Below are 14,145 nucleotides of genomic sequence, written 5' to 3'. Positions count from 1 at the left end.
AATTAAATGGTTTCAAGAAGCAAGTAGATACATATTTGATTTTTTTTAAAAAACTGATTAAAGGGATATGGGGAACAGGGAGGGAGGGGGATTTGAGACCAAGAAGAGATCAGCCATGATCTGATTGAATGGCGGAGCAATCTCAAAGGGTTGAATTGCCTACTTCTGTGTTCCTTTCCTTCATGTATCCATCCTTCCCTCTCTCACTGCTAGCTTCCCTAATTGCAACAATCCACCCAATCCACAACAGCAAAGTTTTTTGCTTTTTGCAACTACGGTACTCTGATGTGTTTCAGTCAGAGAATTTTTCTTTTAAAAATAATTTTTATTGGAATATTTTGAAAAATATATATCAACAAAACAATAATAACAATAATAATAATAAACACCCCCCGGCACCCATAGCAACGCATATAACTAAACCCCCCCCCACCCCCAATAAACAACAAAATAAATTAACAATAAGCAAATTAACTTAAACACTATCCCCCTAAAAAGCTCCCCCCCTTTCCCCCCTTCCCCCCTTCTCCCCCCTTCCCCTTCCCCCCCACCTTCCCTTCCCCCCCACCTCCCCTTCCCCCCCACCTTCCCTTCCCCCCCCACCTTCCCTTCCCCCCCACCTCCCCTTCCCCCCCCCACCTTCCCTCCCCCCCCCCACCTTCCCTCCCCCCCCCCCTCCCCTTCCCCCCCCACCTTCCCTTCCCCCCCCCCCACCTCCCCTTCCCCCCCCACCTTCCCTTCCCCCCCCCCACCTTCCCTTCCCCCCCCCACCTTCCCTTCCCCCCCCACCTTCCCTCCCCCCCCTTCCCTCCCCCCCCCCCGGGTTGCTGATGCTGCTGACCTCGTACCTTATCGTTGAGCCAGAAAGTCGAGGAAAGGCTGCCACCGCCTAAAGAACCCTTGTACCGACCCCCTCAGGGAGAACTTGACCCTCTCCAACTTAATGAATCCCGCCATGTCATTGACCCAGGTCTCCACACTTGGGGGCCTCGCATCTTTCCACTGCAGCAAGATCCTCCGCCGGGCTACTAGGGACGCAAAGGCCAACACATCGGCCTCTTTCGCCTCCTGCACTCCCGGCTCCACCCCAACCCTAAATATCGCGAGTCCTCAGCCTGGCTTGACCCTGGATCCCACCACCCTCGACACCGTCCCTGCCACCCCCTTCCAGAATTCCTCCAGTGCCGGGCATACCCAGAACATATGGGCATGGTTCGCTGGACTCCCCGAACACCTGACGCACCTGTCTTCGCCCCCAAAGAACCTACTCATCCTAATCCCGGACATGTGGGCCCAGTGCAGCACCTTGAACTGGATGAGACTAAGCCTCGCACATGAAGAGGAGGAGTTCACCCTCTCCAGGGCGTCCGCCCATGTCCCCTCCTCAATCTGCTCCCCCAGCTCCACCTCCCACTTAGCCTTCAGCTCCTCTACCAACGCCTCCCCCACCTCCTGCATTACCTGGTAGATGTCAGACACCTTCCCATCCCCGACCCATACCCCCGACCCACACCCCCGAAAGCACCCTATCCCTTACCCCCCGCGGGGGCAGCAAAGGGAACCCCTCCACCTGTCGCCTAGCAAACGCCTTGACCTGAAGATACCTGAATATATTCCCCGGGGGGAACTCAAACTTCTCCTCCAGTTCACCAAGGCTCGCGAACCTCCCGTCGATAAACAGGCCTCCCAACTTCCTAATGCCCGCCCTGTGCCACCCCAGGAACCCGCCATCCATGTTCCCTGGGACAAACCGGTGGTTCCCCCGTAGCGGGGCCTCCACCGAGCCCCCCACTTCCCCCCTGTGTCGCCTCCACTGCCCCCAAATTTTGAGGGTAGCCGCCACCACCGGGCTCGTAGTGTACCTCCGTTGGAGGGAGCGGCAGCGGCGCCGTTACCAATGCCTTCAGGCTCGTGCCTCCACAGGACCCCATCTCCATCTGTTTCCATGCTGCCCCCTCCCCATCCATTACCCACTTACGTACCATTGAGACGTTAGCCGCCCAATAGTACCCACAGAGGTTGGGCAGCGCCAGCCCCCCTCTATCTCTTCCCCGCTCCAAAAAGACCCTCCTTACCCTCGGAGTCCCGTGCCCCCAAACAAATCCCAGAATGCTGCTGTTCACCCTCCTAAAAAAGGCCCTCGGAACGAAAATGGGGAGGCACTGAAACAAAAGCAAAAACCTCGGGAGCACCGTCATTTTAACGGACTGTACTCTACCCGCCAACGACAACGGCAGCATGTCCCACCTTTTAAACTCCTCTTCCATCTGCTCCACCAACCTAGTAAAATTGAGCTTGTGCAGAGTCCCCCAGCTCCTAGCCACCTGAACCCCCAGGTACCTAAAACTCCTCACTGCCCTCTTTAGCGGGAGCCTACCAATCCCCTCCTCCTGATCTCCCGGGTGTACGACAAACAGCTCACTCTTGCCCAGGTTCAATTTATATCCCGAGAAACTCCCGAACTCAGCAAGAATCTCCATCACCTCCGGCATTCCCCCCACCGGGTCTGCTACATAGTTTGTAGTGATAATTGACACTTTAACTGATGTGTTTTGGAGCAGTTTACTCAGAACAATCAGATCAATCTGACTGAATTGCATATAGCTTTTGATAAAAAGGACGCTGGCGCAAGACATGAAATAAGTACGAGATGTACTTATGTTAAGGGCGGTGCTCTAGTTACTGCGAAAACATTTCCCTATTCCTTACATGCTTCCTTTACTTTAAAAAGAAATTTGAATATCAGTTGAAACACACTCATGCGGCAGAAACAATGGAGCACAAAAGTTGTAAATTACCTCAGGGAATAGTTATTTTTGGAGCAGGCAGAACAAAGGACTTTTGAATGTACAGCTGATTAAACACAGACGATAACCAAATTCGCAGCTGCTGCAGGCTGCAGACATCACATTGCAGTTGATTCAACAGAATCACAAGGGCACAATTTATATTACCACGCTGGCACAAACCGATCCATAATTTAATTGAGGTTCTGCATGCTGCTACAGTCGGGGAACACCAACTTGAGATAATTTTGTTTTCTTTGTAAGCAGATGCAAAGTATCAGTAATATTCACTGACAGCACGGGCTGATGGGGTGACTATTTTTTTCTGTAATAAAGGGATTTGGAAAAAAAAGCATCAGAATTTTAAAATCGAGGCATTGCTTAACAGGAAGCCAGTGGAGGCCAGCGAGCACAAGGATGGCGGGTGAATGAGACTCATGTTGGCTAGGTCACAGGCAGTAGATGTCTGGGTGACCTCATGCCATGCACTTATGAGATCAAGTTTCGAGGGAAAGGAAATAACCAAGATGGGTGTTGGGAGAGGAAGCAGGTGGGAAAGGGAGAAACAGTATGGTGAGAGGGGGGACACAGGAAGTTAAAACAGCGGGAAAAAGAAAGGAGAGCAGCTTCAGAGTGAGAAACAGGTCAGATGCGGACTGAGCATGTTAAAACAGTGGGGATGGGGGAGGCAAACAGGAGCTGCAGGAGAGAAGCTCACCATAAACAGAGTGGGAAATAGAGTGAGTGACATCACAGTTCATTGCTCAGTAAGTAACTGCTAATTTAAATTAACTGTTCTAAATTGCTTTCAGATTACAGGTAAAAAGGAGAAAAACTTTCAAGATTAAAAAAAGTAAAGTCCAGTTGTACATTTATCAAACAAATTGAAAAGTAATTAAATAAAAGACAGATGCAGGGCCAGGCAATGTGGACCCCATTGTGATTGCGACTGACCACTTCTGTAGCAAGAGTTGGTCGTCGAGCTCCAGTTGTTGAGCTGGATCCTGAGCTTTGGATGCTGCAACACCTCATGGGAGAGAGAGTTACCTGGACGCTGTGTTTCAGGAGGCAATCACAACCCTTAGATTTTGCCAGAGGTCAGGAACAGGAGGGTGTAACTGGGTGAGATAGGTGCAGCATTGTGGCACAGGGAGCCATTCAAGTGGGGGGGAGAAAAGAGAAATGTCATAATTGGGGATAGCATAGTACGAGGCACATACACTTCTCAGGGACTAGGATCAAGTGTCTCGAAGGTTATGGTGACTACCTGGTGCCATAGTTTGGGTTATCTCATCTGGGCTGCAGAGGAACTTGGAATGGTCAGGGAAAAGTCCAGTTATTGTGATCCATGTCGGTGCCAAAGGTATAGGTTGAACAAGTAAAGAGGTTCTGCTGAAGGAATATGAGCAGCTTGGGCTAAATTGAAAAGAAGAATCAAAAAGGCAATAATCACCAGAGCTAATTGGTGCAGGCTCAATGAGATTAAAGAAGTAAATTGGTGGACTTCCGGTGGCGGCAATGAGTGAGTGAGCCGCACATTCGGGGGCTCTCATTCCGGCAGGATTTGAGGACCTGGTTCCCCGGTTTTGCAGGACTGTGGAGCGCTGAAAGGTCTGCCATGGAGGTGCTGAGGAGCGGTCAGAGCTGTATGGAACTGCGGGAGTGCAGAAAGCAGCGAAAACGGGAGAGGAAGGGACAAAGGCAAGGTCCAGGGGAAGCTGACCCAGGAGCAAAGATGGCGGACCTATGGACCTCGGACCCGGCGATCCAGCAAGCGCTGGAAAACATGCGGCAGGTGATTAAAAGCAGTTTTGAGTCGTTGAAGCGGGATAACTTGGACCCACTTCAGAAGGCAGTGGATCAGTTGAACCAGAGACTGGATGCCCAGGACGAAAAAGTTAAGGAGCTGGGAAAGGCGGTGGAGGAGCAGGCGGACACACAGTCGCTTGCTGCCCTCGAAGCTCCAGGAAGCTTCACAGCTCCAGGGTCCCAGGTTCGGTTCCCGGCTGGGTCACTGTGCGGAGTCTGCACGTCCTCCCCGTGTGTGCGTGGGTTTCCTCCGGGTGCTCCGGTTTCCTCCCACAGTCCAAAGATGTGCGGGTTAGGTGGATTGGCTGTTCTAAATTGCCCGTAGTGTAAGGTTAATGGGGGGATTGTTGGGATACGGGTTACGTGGGTTTAAGTAGGGTGATCATTGCTCGGCACAACATCGAGGGCCGAAGGGCCTGTTCTGTGCTGTACTGTTCTATGATCTAAGTCGATGGGTTGAAGGAGAAACAGAGAAGACTGCTGGACAGAGTAGAGGAGCTAGAAAATAGAGCCCGCAGACAAAATCTGAGGATCATCGGCCTCCCGGAGGGGGCTGGGGGAGCTGATGCCACAGCGTTTATGACGGACCTGTTGATGCAGCTGATGGGGGCTGAAGCCTTTCAGCGACCGCCGGAGCTAGAGGGGGCACACAGGGACCCCCCCGTCCGATGGTGATTAGTTTCCACAGGTTTGTGGAGAAGGAGCGGGTGCTGCAGTGGGCAAAGAGTGCGAAGAGCAGCATGTGGAATAACAGTGTTCTTGGCATTTATCAGGACCTAAGCCAGGAGGTGGCCAGGCGGCGAGCAGCCTTTAAACAAGTTAAGGAGGTGTTATTCAAAAAGCACGTGAAGTTTGGTCTGCTCTTCCCGGCCCTTCTTTGGGTCACGCATCAGGGCCAACACCACTACTTCTCCGAGCCCGAAGAAGCAATGGACTTCGCGAGGGATATGGGGCTGGTCTCGAAAAAAGACACACGGATGCAAGCTAGGGTCCAAGAATTGCCGTTTGAGGGGATGCCTACTATGCCTGGACTGCTGGTCGACTGTTTACGGCTTTAAAGGTGTCATGTGGTGTATTTCTTGTGGGCAGCTTTTGCCTGTGGGGGGTTTGGGGGGAGGGGGAGGTTTGTGCCCCCCAACCAGGCTGATCACCGGGAATGTCAGGGGACTAAATGGGCCAGTTAAAAGGGCACGTGTGTTCGCGCATTTGTGGGCTCTAAAGGCGGCTGTAATTATTTATTTTTTTAAAATAATTTTTATTGGAATTTTGTACAGAAAATATGACAACAAACAATGAAATGCAACAAAATAACCCCATAATAACTGTAACACCCCCAAGACCGTATCAACGCATGTATCACATCCCCCCACCCCCCAAACCCAGTGAACAACAAGAGAACATATAAATAAATTAAAATTAAATAAACAAACATAGTCATCGTCTCCCCCCCTTCCCCCCTTCCCCCGCCCCTTTCCCGCCCCTTCCCCCCCTCTTTCTCCCCCCTCTTCCCCCCCCCTTCTCCCCCCTCTTCCTCCCCCCTCTTCCTCCCCCCTCTTCCCCCCTTCTCCCCCCCTTCTCCCCCCTCTTCCTCCCCCCTCTTCTCCCCCCCCTCTTTCCCCCCCCCTTCCTCTTTCCCCCCCCCAGAACGGGTAGACTCCCAGCAATGGAAAGGGAGCTGAAAGGGTTCATGGAGCAAATGGGGGCAGTGGACCCCTGGAGAGCCAGACAGCTGACAGGAAGGGGCTACTCGTTTTACTCGCTTCATGTACTTCATAAAGTATATTCTAGGATTGATTTTTTTATCTTGAGCAGGGGCTGTGTAGGGGAGGTAAAGAATTCGGAATATTCGGCAATCACTATCTTGGACCATGTCCCACATTGGGTGGACCTGCAGGTCGGGGGGGGTAAATTACCAACGCCCGCAATGGAGGTTAGACGTAGGAGTGTAGTCAGAGGAGGGGATATGTGAGAGACTTCGGAAGTGTATGCAAAACTACTTGCAGGTGAACGATACGGGGGAGGTTTCAGCAGCGACCCTGTGGGAGGCGCTGAAGGCAGTAGTGAGAGGGGAGCTGATCTCAATTCGGGCTCACAGGGTCAGGGCGGACAGAGCAGAAATGGACAGATTGGTTAGGGGGATTTACCGGATAGACAAGGAGCATGCGGGGTCCCCGGGGAAGGACCTACTCAGGGAGAGACGGAGATTACAGGCGGAATTGGGGGTGCTATCCACGAGTAGGGCCGTGGAACAACTTAGGAAGGCGAGAGGAGTGGTGTATGAGCATGGGGAGAAGGCCAGCAGATTGCTAGCGCAGCAACTCAGGAAGAGGGAGGCGGCCAGGGAAATAAGTAGAGTGACTGATGGGGAGGGGGTCAGAGTGACCGATCCGGCAGGACTGAATAAGGTATTCTGGGACTTCAATAGTAAGCTATATACTTCAGAACCCCCGGAACAGCCGGAGGAGATGAAAAGGTTCCTGGACAGACTAACCTTCCCAAAAGTAGGCGGGGGACTAGTGGACGGGCTGGGGGCCCCGATTAGAGCGGAGGAGGTATTGGGGGGCCTAAAGGCCATGCAGTTGGGGAAAGCCCCGGGGTCAGATGGATACCCAGTAGAGTTTTACAAGAAGTTCTCGGAGTTAGTGGGACCGGTCTTGACTAGGGGTTTTAATGAGGCAAGGGACAGAGGGACCCTGCCGCCGACGATGTCACAAGCCACCATCTCGTTGATACTGAAGTGGGACAAGGACCCGGAATCCTGCGGGTCATACAGGCCAATCTCCCTGATCAATGTGGATGGCAAGCACCTGGCCAAGGTCCTGGCGATTAGAATTGAAGACTGCGTACCGGAGGTGATTGGGGATGATCAGACAGGGTTTGTGAAAGGCAGGCAGCTGATAGCTAACTTGAGACGATTGCTGAATGTGATCATGATGCCCCCGATGGGCAAGGAGGTGGAGATAGTGGTGGCAATGGACGCTGAGAAGGCCTTCGATCGGGTGGAGTGGGGCTATTTGTGGGAGGTGCTCGGACGGTTTGGATTCGGGGACGGACTGGTGAATTGGGTTAGACTACTGTACCAGGCCCTAAAAGCTAGCGTTAGGATGAACAGGGTAGTGTCAGATTATTTCAGGCGTTAGGATGAACAGGGTAGTGTCAGATTATTTCAGACTACATCACGGGACCAGACAGGGATGGCCACTCTCCCCGTTGCTGTTCGCGCTGGCCATAGAGCCGTTGGCGATTGCGTTGAGAGCTGCGAAGGGGTGGAAGGCAATGACTTGGGGGGGGGGGGGGGGGGAACACAGGGTCTCTCTCTATGCGGACAACCTGCTCCTGTATGTGTCGGACCCACTGGCCGGGATGGAAAATATACTGGAAACATTGAGGAAGTTCGGCCGGTTCTCAGGGTACAAATTAAATATGGCCAAGAGTGAGATGTTTGTGGTGTAGGCAAGGGGCCAGCAGAATAGACTGAAGGAGCTGCCATTTAGGCTGGTTGAGGAAAGTTTCCGGTACTTGGGGATACAGGTGGCTCGAGACTGGGGCAGGTTGCATAAGTTAAATTTGACCAGGGTGGTGGAACAAATGAAGAGGGAGTTTCGGAGATGGGATGCACTCCCGCTGTCACTGGTGGGGAGGGTGCAGACTGTAAAGATTAGAATTCTCCCTAGATTCCTGTTCATCTTCCAGTGCCTCCCGATCTTTATCCCACAGTCCTTCTTCAAAAGGACTGGCAAAATCATCATGAACTTTGTCTGGGTGGGAAAATCCCCGCGGGTGAAGGTGATGCTTGAAAGGAGCCGCAGCGAGGGAGGGCTGGCATTGCCGAGTCTGATCAATCAGCAGCTAACATAGCCATGATAAGGAAGTGGATGGTGGGTACAGGGTCTATCTGGGAGCGGGTGGAGGCAGCTTCGTGCAGGGGCACCAGTTTGGCAGCCCGGATATGGGGCCAGTGGAGGAGGCATGTAGGGGAGGTGGGTGCGTCTGTCTGGCCTCCAATATGTGATAACCATGATTTACCCCGGGGAACATGGATGGAGGGTTCCGAACATGGCGGCGGGCGGGGGTGAGGAGGGTGGGCGATATGTTCCTGGAGGGGAGCTTTGCGAGTCTGAGGGGTTTGCAGGAGAAATTTGGGCTGGTAAGGGGAAATGACTTTAGGTACTTACAGATGCGGGACTTTATACGTAGACAGGTCCCATCCTTCCCACTCCTCCCGCCAATAGGGATCGAGGACAGAATAGTCTCTTGAGGAGAAGGAGGAGAGGGTAGAGTTTTGGATATTTACAAGGTGCTCATGAATGGGGAAGAGTCCCAGACGGAGGAACTGAAACTCAAATGGGAGGAGGAGCTGGGCGGGGAGATGGAGGACGGGCTGTGGGCAGAAGCCCTGAGTAGGGTAAACTCAACCGCAACATGTGCCTGGCTCAGCCTGATTCAATTTAAGGTCGTTCACCGGCCCACATGACGGTAGCTCGGATGAGCAAATTCTTTGGGGTAGAGGATAAGTGCGCTAGATGCGCGGGAGGACCAGCGAACCACGTTCACGTGTTTTGGGAATGTCCTCAGCTTAGGGGGTACTGGGAGGGATTTGCGGGGGTCATGTCCCGGGTGCTGAAAATAAGGGTGGTGATGAGTCCAGGGATGGCAATTTGCGGGGTTTCGGAAGACCCTGGAGTCTAGGGGGAGAAAGAGGCAGATGTCCTGGCCTTTGCTTCCCGAATAGCCCAGCGGCGAATACTGCTGGCATGGAGGGACTCAAAACCCCCGAAGACCGAACTATGGCTTTCGGACATGTCAAGTTTTCTGGGTATGGAAAAAATTAAGTTCGCCTTGAGGGGATCTGTACTGGGATTCGCCCGAAGGTGGCAACCATTATATAAAATTGTTTTTTGAAAAAAAAAGAAGTAAATTGGTGTGAGAGAACTGGGTTTGAATTGATGGGACAGTGACGTCAGCTCTGGGGAAAGAGGGAGCCTCCCTGATGGGACGGTCTGCTCTTGAATTATGCTGGGACCAGAGTCCTGGCGAATCGCATTATTAGAGCTGTAGATAGAGCTTTAAACTAAATAGTCAAGAGGGGGGGATGCATGGAAAATTATAAAATCAAAGTTAAAGGAGACGGTAGGAGTACAGATTCGGAGTCTGATTGTTAATAGAAAATATAAGGAAGGGACAGAATATGTCAACATCATATTGCACAAATGCCTCCCGACATTTTTTACGGCCCCCTGGCGCCCCCAGCGATCCCCCCCCCCCCCCCCCCCCCCCCCCCCGGCTCGGAGAAATCGCCGCTCACTGTTTTTCACGGCGAACGGCGATTCTCTGATCCCGATGGGCCGAGCGGCCGGCCCTTCACACCCGTTTCACCACGGCAGCAACCACACCTGGTCGCTGCATTCGTGATACGGGCGCCAGATGCCCGTTTGGGGCATCTAGGGGCCCGATTGGCACGGGAGGATCATGACTGTTCTCGGGAGGGGACAGGCCCGCGATCGGTGCCCACCGATCGTTAGGCCAGCGTCCAAAACGGACGCACTCTTTCCCCTCCGCCGCCCGGCAAGATCAAGCCGCCACGTCTTGCCGGGCGGCTGAGGAGAAAGACGGCCACCGCGCATGCGCGGTTCGCGCCTTCTGCGCGATGAAGTCATCCGCGCATGCGTGTGTTGGAACCAGCAACCCGCGCATGCGTGGATGACCTCACAAATGCGCCGTTTTACGCGTCATTTCCGGCGCGACAAGGTCACGGCCGGGAAAGACGGAGGCCCGCTCCTAGCCCCCCAGGTGGGGGTGAATTAGGTGCGGGGAGCAGGCCCCGAGGCCGTCGTGAACCTCGGCCAAGTTCACGACGCCCTCCACGATTTTGGCCAGCAGCGGAGAATTCCGCCCGAGGGGTTTGTCTTATGAAGAGAGATTGAGCAGTTTAGGCTCTTCCTCTGGAGTTCAATAGAATCAGGGGAGAGCTGATCGAGGTATATAAGATGCTTAAAGGTATTGGCAAAGTGGACGTGTCGACTTCTGGCTGCATTCTGTCAAGGGAAGATTTACACATGACGGTTCCCGCCAGAGTACTGCACTGTTAGCCCTTTTCGCTTCATTTCAATGGGTATTTTTGTTTGAAAACCCACATATTTAATGAGATAAGGAACCTGCGTAAGTGAAATGCCCAGAAAAGCCTGGGGAAAAAATGACAAAGCCTCCTGGGGCTTGTCAGTGGAAAAAATGACAGAGGAAGTCTCTGGGGCTCCAGTTACTCCATGAACAACTGATATGCTTACGAGCTCCTTGGCATTAGAGACGACCAATAAAATGGTAAAGGCACATGGGGTCACGATAAAAGGCATAAATGTGGCCCTTTCGAGGCACAATGACCAGATTGCCTCTCTGAAAGCAGAGATTACTCTGATGGCAAATGTAAATAAATTGGTGAAGGCCAAAGTGAATGATTTGGAGAATCATTCCAGGAGGCAAAACATCTAAATTGTGGGACTGCCATAAGGGATGAGAGGCCCAACTCCCCAAGCGTATTTGTGGAGATGTTTGAGAAAGCGGTGGGGGAGTGGACCCATGTCCCCTCCTGAGTTGGATAAGACCCACTGGACACTCCCAAATGAACTCTCATCCCAATGAACCTCAACAAGCTGTAAGCGTGAAGTTTCACAGCTTCAAAGAAAAAGAGATTGTCTAGAGTTGGATGAGGAACCATCGCACCTACAGATGGGAAGGCCACGCCATCAGGTTTTACGAAGGTGAAGGAGCGGAGCTGGCAGAGAAGAGGGCAGCGTTCAACAAAGCCAAGCCACCCAAGACAAAAGTGGAATCCGGTTTGGGATGGTGTACCCTGTGCGGCTAAGAGTGGCTTTTGAAGGAAAATACTATTATTTTGATGCAATGGGAGAGGCAGATTCCTTTGTAAACAAGCATGGGCTAGGCACGGAGTGATTGAGGTTTTGGAATATTAGGGATGTGCATGTTGAATTGTTAAGGATCCTTACTCATGTTTACATTTTTCTTCTTTGGGTTGAATGTTTTGCAAGTTGGGTTCAGTTTTATGTGGGTTTTTGTTCTAATTGTTGTGAAAATATATAACTCCTTGTTGGAGTACTATGTTTTAAGGGGTTTTGATTCTTTCTAGTTTTTTTGGCAGTCATTTTTCTTCACTCTTCACAGTGACCATATTGCCTCTCTGGAAGGGAGATGGCCGATGCGAACAAATCGCTGAAGGCCAAAGTGAATGATTTGGAGAATCGTTCCAGGAGGCAAACATCAGAATTGTGGGGCTGCTGTTGGGGATGGGAGGTCCAACTCCCCCAGGGCCCTGTTTGCCAAAAAGTTAGCTGACAGGAGTGGTGTGGAGGTATTGACTACAGCTCATTATGGTAGTTTTGTTTTAGATAATGAGCTTAATTGTTTTTGTTTTGTTTGGGGTTAGATTTATTCAAAGTAGGTTTTAGTTGCATTGCTGTTTTCGGGATGCGTCTTTGAATGTGGGAGTGTCGGAATGCGAGGATGAGGGTTTGGGGGTAGGGGTAGTTTGCTGACAGTGACTGCAGATTTTTCTGTGTTAAATCCTGATAGTCGGTTTGGTGGCTATTATGGGTGGGACAGGTCCTGCATCTTTGATGTAACTGTTGGAAAATTCCTCTTGATGGAAATGGCTGAATCTGGATTGAGAGTGAATTGGAGACCCACAATTAATTTGGTTACCTGGAATGTCAGGGGGTTGAATGGCCCAGTGAAAAGGTCGAAAGTATTTGCCCACCTATTTGCCATGGTTAATGCTGTGCACGGTACTGAACAAATGTAGTACTGTTGCAGCTGCTCTCTTTCGGAAGAATTAAATAGTGACCATTTTTCCCTTTCAGTGAAATGATTGTGCAAGAATTGCTGCTGTGATGAGATGGAAAGGAAATTAATTAAGACTTTTGTTTCATTGCAGGTGAATGGATCTGAGGATGAGGATACCTATGAACCACCCCCAACTGAACGTCCCATGAGAACTTCTACTCCAACTGAACCCATCAATGATACTTACTACATGGGTAAAGTCAACTCACTGTGGTAGAACTTAATAATAATCATAACATTTTATTGTCACAAGTATGAAAATACAAGTTTATTGTCACAAGTTACTGTGAAAAGCCCCTAGTCGCCACTTATAGGAACCTGTTCGGGTAAGATGGTACAGGAACGTGTGCTGCTGGTCTTGTTCTGCATTACAAACCAGCTGCCTAGCCCACTGAGCTAAACTAGCGCTTTGCGATAGAGATAAAATTATTCCAATATTTCTGATACTAGTTGATGTGGATTAAAGGCCAGACTGTGCAGTTACTTATAATGAAAAACATACAACTCCAGAGTTGGTGGAAGTGTTGGAACAATCCTCTTAAAACCAACACATATTTCTCTACGTAATCAGCAAAACTATTTTTTTTTAAGGGGCAATTTAGCGTTGGCCAATCCACCTAGCCTGCACATCTTTGGGTTGTGGGGGCGAAACCCATGCAAACACGGGGAGAATGTACAAACTCCACACGGACAGTGACCCAGTGCCAGGACTGAACCTGGGGCCTCGGCACCATGAGGCAGCAGTGCTAACCACTGCGCCACCGTGCTGCCAGTGAAACTATTTTTTGAGTGCTCAACTCAGGTCACCATTTATGGAGAGTGCCTTGAGTATTATGGATTATCAGTGATCAGCAGCCAGAGAGCTGGTCTGCAGTTATCTGCAATCAGTTAATACCGGCTAGATTGCAGCACAAATCATTCCCATTAATGACTGAGATTCCGATCTCGCGCCAGGTAAAGATCAACAGTTATTATCCGTAAGTATCTTTTTATTTGTCGTGATCCAAACAATCCCGATCCATTATTTATTTCTCTAACAAACATTTTAAAAAGGCATTTATGAATTTATAATAACAAAGATACAAATACAAATGTAAACATAATTCAGTATGTAACACCACACCCCCCAACCCATAACCATACCCAGCCAACAGAGCTTACACACACAATTCCCAAGACCCTTCTTCTCCTCTTGCTGATCCCGCTTAAACTAAACTAATATCCCCCCCCCCCCCCCCCCCCCCCCCCCCACTCTTTCTGCTAACCGTTTAGTTTTCCATGAAGAAGTCGATAAACCCTTCAGACTTCTTCGGGGAAAACTAAACTCTACTCAGAGCATCCTGATGGCTCCATTATCAAGTGATTAATTGAATCAATGGATCAGATCAGATGATTGTGGTTATATCTCTAGTCTATACAGTTGATCTCGTCCAGGACAGCTGGGAGAAGATGGAGGGCAATAAAGATTTTAGCTGCTTTTCGCTAACCTCTGGCTAACCACTGCACCACCATGCCGCCCCGTAACATGATAATGCTTGTTGTATTTTTAAAAATTATTTCTTACCATGTGGGTACTGTTCGCAAGGCCCTCATTTATTGCTCACCTCTTGTTACCCTTGACAAGGGAGTGGTGGGCATAACCGCTGCAGTCCACGTGGTGAAGCTACTGCCACAATTTCTTTGAGCAGGGAACTTC

General features: G+C 50.8%; 2 protein-coding genes across 6 annotated transcripts in view; one reads left to right on the top strand and one right to left on the bottom strand.

Annotated features, from left to right (window-relative positions):
• polm (polymerase (DNA directed), mu) overlaps positions 1-14,145 on the bottom strand; it is a 215,384-nt gene that overhangs the window by 127,916 nt on the left and 73,323 nt on the right. The window lies entirely within an intron of this gene.
• LOC119957408 (SH2 domain-containing protein 6-like) overlaps positions 1-14,145 on the top strand; it is a 60,296-nt gene that overhangs the window by 9,424 nt on the left and 36,727 nt on the right. For all 4 annotated transcript variants that reach the window (XM_038785456.1, XM_038785454.1, XM_038785455.1 and 1 more), the window contains exon 5: positions 12,541-12,643. In XM_038785456.1, coding sequence (XP_038641384.1) covers positions 12,541-12,643 — 103 coding nt within the window. The remainder of the gene's footprint in view (positions 1-12,540; positions 12,644-14,145) is intronic.

Source organism: Scyliorhinus canicula, chromosome 26, assembly GCF_902713615.1.
Source record: "Scyliorhinus canicula chromosome 26, sScyCan1.1, whole genome shotgun sequence".
Taxonomy (NCBI): Eukaryota; Metazoa; Chordata; class Chondrichthyes; order Carcharhiniformes; family Scyliorhinidae; genus Scyliorhinus; species Scyliorhinus canicula.
This window is presented reverse-complemented; position numbering and strand designations above follow the sequence as displayed.